Source organism: Mesitornis unicolor, unplaced genomic scaffold (assembly GCF_000695765.1).
Source record: "Mesitornis unicolor isolate BGI_N332 unplaced genomic scaffold, ASM69576v1 scaffold21123, whole genome shotgun sequence".
NCBI classification, from domain to species: Eukaryota; Metazoa; Chordata; class Aves; order Mesitornithiformes; family Mesitornithidae; genus Mesitornis; species Mesitornis unicolor.
The window spans coordinates 7581-16342 of NW_010174229.1; the positions used below are offsets into that span (position 1 = coordinate 7581).

At 40.5% G+C, this 8762-nt stretch overlaps 1 protein-coding gene across 1 annotated transcript in view; it reads right to left on the reverse strand.

Moving 5' to 3' along the window:
* The window catches only part of LOC104537955 (protein NEL-like), a gene marked incomplete at both ends in the record, with an annotated part of 40547 nt that overhangs the window by 6309 nt on the left and 25476 nt on the right, over positions 1 to 8762 (reverse strand). The window contains 2 exons of the mRNA XM_010180985.1: positions 575 to 671; positions 778 to 951. Coding sequence (XP_010179287.1) covers positions 575 to 671; positions 778 to 951 — 271 coding nt within the window. The remainder of the gene's footprint in view (positions 1 to 574; positions 672 to 777; positions 952 to 8762) is intronic.

Sequence of the window (8762 nt, forward strand, 5' to 3'; positions counted from 1 at the left end):
TGGTTGTGTCACACGGTGACACTGAACCCTATGCACCTGGCTCTAACTTTATTTAGTGAAGTCCAGTGTGATGGAAGCACAGCTCACTGCGTCAGATATGCTGATATACACAGCATATATGCTGATATACACCACAGCACTAACAACACTGTTTTGATTACAGAAGCACAGACTGATCGAGGTTGGAAGAGACCTCCTAAGATCATCTTTACCCTGATAAAGCAGGAACAGCTACAGTAGGTTGCCCAGGTGGCTTTTGAATACCTTCACCGTAGCCTTACTCTGACCGGCCTCACAATAGAACTATTTACTTATATACATACAGAATTTTAGGTGTTTCAGTTTTTCCCCATTGCTTTCTGACCTATCAGTGGGCACTACTGAGAAGAGTATGGATCCCTCGTCTTCATTCCCTTCCATCCAGGTTTTTATACACATTGATAAGATCTCCCCTGAGCCTTCTCTTCTCCAGGCTGAACAATCCCAGATCTCTCAGCCTCTCTGCATATGAAAGATATGCCAATCCCTTAATTTTTTATTTAGGTTCACTCTTTTCCTTTCAGGGAATGCATACCTTAAAGTAACCATGTGCACTATTCCTCTGTCCCAGCCAAAAGGTTGTACCTGAAGGTAAGTCCATGAAGGGTTTCTCTACAACTCTTTCATAAATTCTGAAAAGGCAGGAAAAAAATAAAGTCCCAAGTTGTTATTTCATTTACACTGACCTGAAATGTTCCAAATGTGACAATTTCTTATAAAACAATGCTCTTTACTTACTTATTGCAGTCCACATGTAAAATCAAGTGAGAGGCACTGATTGCTAAGGAAAGTCTGTGCCATTTATCATCTGCCAAAATGTATGGGAATACTTCTGTGTGGGAGCGATGACTGCCTGAACGATAATGCAACCTGATTTCATTTCGATGACCGCTGCTTTCCAGCTCCAGGTACCTGGACCATAAATGCATCATCATGTCACAAACCATTCTTATCAGCACAGCAACATTTTACATAACACAACTTCTCATTATCATGCAGGAACTATTTAAAAGAGAGGGCAAGACAAGTGAGGAGATACAAAGATGAGAGCAAACACTTCTCAGAATTGTACTGCATCCTTCTTCTCAAAAACACATAACAGCAAGTTCCAAATTTCATGTAGGAACACAAGATCCCAGGCCAAATATTTTTTCCCTCTAGCAACACTGTTTCCATAACATGATCTGATTGGAAATATAATTACCCTATTACAAATAATTGCCTCATATCCTGAAAGCACAGTAAGGATACTCAGACGGCATGAATGCACAAAAGACAACACCAAGTTTTGCAATAGGAACATCATTAACCATCACCAACCAGGGCAGTAAGCAAGAACTGAGAGTGAACACTGCTTTGTTTGCTTTCAGATGTACTGCTAACACCGCCTTCCATTTTTTGTAACTACATTTCTCCAAATACAAAATCAAGAAGTGCAACTCTTCAGAACAATTTAAATACATGTACATCTTTGCTTTGTTAAATAAATATGTGCATTTATGGTGTGTATATATATACACACACATGTATGTATATGTATGCATATGTGCACATGGTAAAAAACCAGTATTGCAGCTGTACCAAGATAAGTGCACCACACACCCGATTTGCAGATTGCAAACACAAGCCTTGCTGCTGAAATTCCAGCAGATCAATTTAAAAAGTGCTCCATAACCAAACTTGGTACTTAGTCAGACAAGCCTATTTCTTGCATACTGGACCTCTTTTGGGAACAAGCTTGACAAACTATTTGTCTTTTAAGTACTAAGTTTCTCATTTTAAAGTCCCCCTCTAAAATGCTTTTAAAACAGGAAAGAAAAACAGAAATGGAGATTCTCTAATAATCATATGCAACCTACGGCTAAAGAGTAAGGAAAATAACATAGTATGTGGTGAGATGGACAACTAGGAGAATGGACAATTCACTTTTGTCTATTTTTGCTGCTACATCCACAATCAGGCTTGACAGTGGTTTGTAATCTGAGTGCACACATGTTTTAGGGCGACGTCATTTACTTTAACAGGCTTATCTATATTAAAGAACAGACAAGACAATGATTGCAGATTTCAAGAAGATGAGACCAAATCAAAAGCATCTTGTACAGTTATTTTCCCTAGGAGGAGGCTGGGCTCACTGCACAATTCTCCCTCCTTCAGGGTGTTTTCCAGTGGAACATACATAGCAACAGCACAAAAACAACGAGCCTTTTGCAAAACTGGCAAAGGGCAATTCCTCCTTCCTCCCTAGTGTTAGCAAAGCAGTTAACTAGAGTCAGCAATAAATTTTATAATCTGAGATAATTTACCTCCTCATGGCCCAAAAATAATTTTTGCATTGGCAAGAAACGTGAACTAATTGAAGGTCTGACTGGAAAAAAATTGGACAATAGTGGCAGGACATCAGTCAACTTAATAACCTCCTTCATAACCCAAGCTTCAAGGATAAAAATAAGGTCACTCTCAACCTAATAGAGAAGGGGAACATTATGGAAGTGGACTACTCCAGCAACTTTTTAATTGTCTCCACCCAGGTGCAGATAGAATCTGGAAAAAGAAAGGCATAGATGTGTTGAAACATTATCTTCTGGTAGAACTAACGGCTACCTCCTACTTTCTTCAAAGTCAATGGCAGAGCTGAAGCATGCACACAGAGAAGCAGTCAGACAGGGAACAAACTACAACAGCAGACTACTAGAGAAGGCATAAAATGACCACTCATGTTGCCCCTTATGCAGGTGAGATAATGAAATCCCTGAGAATGAAACATGGATTTCCCAATAAAAAGAAGACATTGCTGTAAAAATTTCAGGAATTAACTGCTGAGAGAGGATGCTAACATTTGGTGACGCTGCAATAAGCAAGGAAATCTTCCCACACAAAGCTGTGCAAAAATTATGAGGCTTTTGTTTTAACTGTGATTAGTGTGCTGTTTTGAGATCCACAGGCAATCTCTTTTGTTCTTCCATTTCGTAAACTAACAAATACATCTACCTTCTAAAGGCTTGATGATTGTTACAGAAAACATGCATTAAAATGAGAAAGAAAATAATAGCTATTAGGGTAATTATTGGAAGAACAATTTATGGTTCACTAATTATTTGTAGAGATAGCAGCAAAAAGCAGTTAGAAAACCAAGTGGAATGACAGCCAGAACAATATTGCCTTCAGCTTCAACTAACGTCATGACACTGAGACACAGGGGAGCGAAAGTGAATAATTTTAACTTCATTTTATACAAAATATTGTGCTTGCTATTCCACTTTTCTAGATTTGCTTAACTGCCTGGACTTAAATGGCTCTGGCTTAGTCTTGAGATCTTCAGAAGACGGGACAAGCCTCAGCACTGACAAACAGATATGGTCGGAAATGCAAAGTCTGCAGTGTGGCTTCTCATAGCATCTGTGAGGCTGTAACATTTGGGTATGTGCTGCCCAAAGGTTTGGAAGAGTCTTTGAGGAAGTAAGCTAAGCATTAAAAAATACACCTGGATTTTAAAAAATAATTTACAGTGACAAAAAAAGCACTATGCTTCTCTGTACACTCAGGATTACTCAACTTTTAAAAGAGAAAAGAGGGTGATCCTGGGTCCTAAAGGACTTATTCCCAAAGGAAACAATCGTACCACAGTCTTTCAACCAAGAAACGTCATTATTGAAAAGTTTCAGGGGAACCTCATCAATTGAATCACTGGTTTCTTGCCCACATTAGCCCAGGCCACCCATCTCAGGGAGAGTGTCAGCCAAAGAATTCCCATTACTAATGTCACTGCTGCTTCTCCCATCAGCTCCAAGGCGCTTGTCTATGCTGTGAGAGAAAAACGGCTCTAAGTAAAAGCTAAACCACAATGAGCAACACAGTACCACAGAACTTGATTCTCCTTTTACTGACATCCATGATCTCTGTAGTTCTTTAATCAATACTGGCATGCTTGATTTTAACCCCCCAAAAACCACACACACTTTGGGTCAAATGGATTTAACTTCATAGGGAGATGATACGTGCTTAGGTTTACTATGTTTGACATACAGAGAAGAAAATGCCAACCTGAAAAAAAGAGGTTGTTACATCTCCATAGATCACTCCATGCATGCACAATCACTGCAAAGGCAACAGCCAAGGCCACTGTGATCAGCCGCTCTGCTTGGAAACCAGCCAGACAGTGATCCCTTAGGTACTGACTAAGGCTAAGCCTATCTTCAGAAGAGGAAATTTGTCTCAAATGCCCCAGAGGAATCTGAGACAGAAAACAGCGATGTTCTCTCTGATGCCCAGCACTGATCTATTGTAACTGCTGGGTAAGAGTTCAGAGTCAGCAGATCTGCTCAACTGTGGAGCTGCTGCCATCCATCCTGGAGAAGGACATGAGGTCTGCAGGAGCCTGAGCAGGATCTGCTCTTCAGGCTGGACAGACCAGAGCAGGGGAGACCACATTCAACAATGCTTTGAAAACTATTTGCTCTTTTCCATTATTTGATGACTGGGCAGTCATGAGTATGAGTCTTATTTTTCTATTTAGAAGTAACAATTAAAGTGTTCTGAAACATTAACTAAGAGTTTTTTAGTCCATGGTGTATCTCCTAGAACACTATGGCATCAAAATATCCCCAGACGGATTCTAAATGCAAGTGGCAACTGCACTATACCTGCAAAAACCTAGTCCCCACAACTCACACTACCACTTGGCCTTACTGGCCTTGCCCTTTTCCCTGCCAGTCTAGTGCTCTACCTATGCAAAAGATGTCTCGAGGTTTTGCTAAGAAGTGATAATTTTTTTTTAAAAATGATCTTTACTTTTCTGGATAAGCTGGTAGCACTTTGTGCAAGTGTACAGTGGGCAGGAAAGACACCAGTTCAGTTTCTTTTCCTTTCTTTTGCTGAATAGAGTTTTAGAGAAAGACAAGAATTTTCTGACATAGGATATTTTTGTTCCAAAACACTGATCCATTCATTAAAACCAAATCTTTTGATAGAAACAAACGTTCTCGCAGCAAGGCTTACAGGGTCCAGAATGAAATGCTTGTTAAAATGAGAGACAGAGACAACAAATCTGAAAGACTTTCCCAAATACTCTTTAATGCCACAGTTATTACCTATCTGAAAGGAGAGACTCCAACTGAAGTTGAAACCAGAAGAAGGTATTTCCCATATCAAAACAGAGTGCACAAACAACAGAACAGTAAAACCAGTCTCTCAGGTCAACCTGATAAGGCTCTCCCATCAGGTAGAATCCAATCAAAAAGACTAAGTCAGGTACAAGAGCAACCTAATTTCAGTAAGCTGATGTCAAGTCTCATGCCTATGCTAAAAAATAAAGCCAGCAAGGCCCATTCCCTGGCCCTGAAGACAAATATTAACAGTGGTTCTCCACTACAATTCACATCCATATGGGCACTCTCTCCCACGTTTTCCCTGAAATGGGTGGGGATTTTTTCCACACTGCCTGTTGGGAACAGTCTCTGGCCAATGCTGCCCCACAGACCATGCCCTGGTATCGTCTGCAAGGGTGCTAATTGAAGAAGACAAAAGCATGCCAAGGAGGATGCTGACAATTATGCACAATAGACAGAAGCAGACCAGTGCTCCAGCCTGGGCACTGTTTACTAGCACAGCCCTGGCCAGGCACTGCCAATGAAGCTTTTTACTGCACTGGGGGTGGAGAAGAAGAAAAAAAAAAAGAAAAAAAAAGAAAAAGAAAATGGCACTCCTCAGGACACTTGGCTCAGATGGGAAAGAACCAAGTTCAAGTTCCTGCTCCAAAACAGGCACAGAAGAGATTAACGGTGCGAGAAAAATGCCTATGAAGCACCCCTGCCAGTGAGCTACTGATCATCCTGGCATTTACATCTCTTCTGCTGTTCATTTTCTTCCACCACAAAAAAGGTCAACCCCTTCAGCTTCCTTCCAGCACACCACCACTCATCACACCAGACAGCTATGGAGGACAGCTAGGAAGGCAGAAGGTGAATTTCTGATGTGCACAGGAGATGGAGCCCCATGCTGGAACATGTATCAAGGAACACCCTTCACACTGGGATATTCCTGGGAGAGAACAGCCAAGCAACAGATGACTAGAAGGGCAGAGAGACACCATTTTCACACTATCACCTGCACAAACACTCCTGGCTACTGCACAGCACTGCAGCTTCTCTCTAGCCAGAAAGAAGCCACAGCACAAGGTAGCAGCTAGGAGAGTGAGGTTGCGATGCCTTGATGTGGAGGAGGAGGCTAGGAAACAAACAAGTGAGGCAGCTCAAATCCTTTTAATCCCTATCTTCCTCAATCTCTGTACGTGATTCAAACTATTAAAGCATGTGGGAGAAAAATAGGTTAATAAGGTATTGTTTCTATCATCTTGCAGCCCCCTCATCTGATTTTGGTGCGGCTGCTGTGATCTCAAAGCCTTTGCTAGCTTTGAAGGCAAGAATTTGCCTCTCAGCAGAGAAATCTCTCCACTTACCTCCCAGAAGTTGAGCTCAACTATGCCCTTAAATGAGGGAGGCAAAATCTTAGCTTCTCCACCTTTAGAGTCTGCATAGCTTCTTCTGAGCTGAGCTCTGTGATCCAAGACTCTCTGGTCATCACAGGAGCAAAATACCATGGTCCCCCTTGTGTTACTGCTGATGACAAGTGAGGCTCCCAGCCAGCCTTGCCACAGCACTTGTGGCTCAGCAGGAGCTAAAAGCAAGAGCTGAGGTCTCACCAAGCTCCCTGAAGCACTCCAAGAAGAGCTGTTCTCCCAAAAGGCTTGGTTTTGGAAAAGTTCAAACCTGGTATTATGGCACATTGTCCATCATGTCCCTGCTCAAGCTGTGAATATGAATTTAAATTCCTAAACCAGGAAATACTTTTTGAAACACAATTCTTGTCTTCAAGCAATTGCTCTCATTCCTCCCATTTTTCACATTGATGCCATTCATCAGTATATTTATTTCAATTTTGTTCTCACTATCACACAGCCCCACTAATATCAATCTTGCCTGTCTGAAGCATCTTCTTCTACTAAAAAATCAAGAAGGGAAGAAACTTTCTCAGATAAAACACTGTAAAAACAAATGGCATAAACCATCCCTCTCACTCCCTTTCTTGACAAAGTTTCTCCACAGAGAGCAAGAGACCTGCAAATACAATAAACAACTTCCCAATATATATATATTAGTAAAAGCAAAAGCCAGTTTCAACCTAACTCGTCCCGCTTCCTACTCTGACAGAATACAGATTTCTTTGTTATTTATTTGTCAATAGAAACTCTTTCAAACAGCAGTAGATGACTAACAATATGCGTCAAAACTCACATTTCAACTATTTCAGTAGAGGTTTTCAGTGTCCTAGGCAGAGACAAATCTTTTGACTCTTATTCAAGTAGGCTTGTCACTAGATGTAATTCAAACTACAGGATCCAGGCTAATATGAGCCTTTTGTAACAAGTTCTTGACCAAATCACCCTAACTTATTTGGCACTGCAATGATTTACATCAGCAGACAGGCTGGCCTCACTTGATTTAGCAAAAGTTAGAGGAAGAATTTACATACTATTGGCAAATTTTTTTTTGGTGATGAAGCATAAACTAAATTGAAGCAAAAAAACCCTGAGGCAATAGTGACAAAGCATCAATCAATTTCATAACATTCCTTATAACCAACACTTAAAGAAACAGATCATTCTCAATGTTATGAGGACATTAAATTAGAGTATAACACAAAACTGCTGCTTTACAAATATTTCCCTCCAATCGTACACCTGGTGATAGAAGTCAACCTCCCAAACCAACAGAAACAAGCAAACCTTCTCTGTTGGGGCAGAGTCAAGAGTGCAGCCAAACTGTCAGTGGCTACACAGAGAACCCTTTGTCCCACAGAATCTTCTCGCGCAGTAGAAAACCAGTGAATAAATGAAAATGCCATTTTTTATATACCTTTGATGAAACATGCAAACTGCTTCAAAAGAAACAAAGGCTGACACCAGAGGAGTTTTAAATCGCTTGAGGAAGTCAATTCAAAAGCAATTAATTGTTATGAATAAATTTGAGATGTTTCATAATTATTGTCAGAATAGTAAGAAACAGCAACTAAGCTTTACAACAACAACAACAACAAAATACAGAACATTACTACCCTCCACTCTTTCAGCAAAGAATAGTACAGAGTGGTTTAAAAAGCAGAAACAAACTACAGCTTCTTTGGGCACAGGGAACATTCACATACAGCTTTAATGCTTGAAAATTAATCCCATGTTATTCTCACCTAATGTCTACTCTGCAAGTTATTGATGGGGAGGGGGAGAGCACCCCTCAAACAAAACCCACATAACTCTACAGTATTGACTTAAGTGGTAAATATTGGAAGTTTTTCTCAGCGTAATGTGTTTGCAGCAGATTTTGTGGTGTCAGAGAGGGGACTTCGTACTGCAGTCCAGAAATACAGACACTCATACATCAAGAGCAGGGAACATATAGTTCCATCACTATTTTAATACGATGGTCCAATGACAGAACAAAATTCATGCATCGGGAGTTCACCTCTGGCAATTTATCTTCTTGTACGGCTAAATTTGTAACAGAGAGAAATTGTCGCAGATAATTTCCTCCTAGACATGGAAAGAGGTCCAAAGCTGCTGTACAGTACAACCCATTTGACAGCAGATAATCACAAGACACCAACAGTTGTGAGAACAAATGCTAAGTAAGGCAGAATTAAATAAATTAGTAGAGATACACAATTAAGTG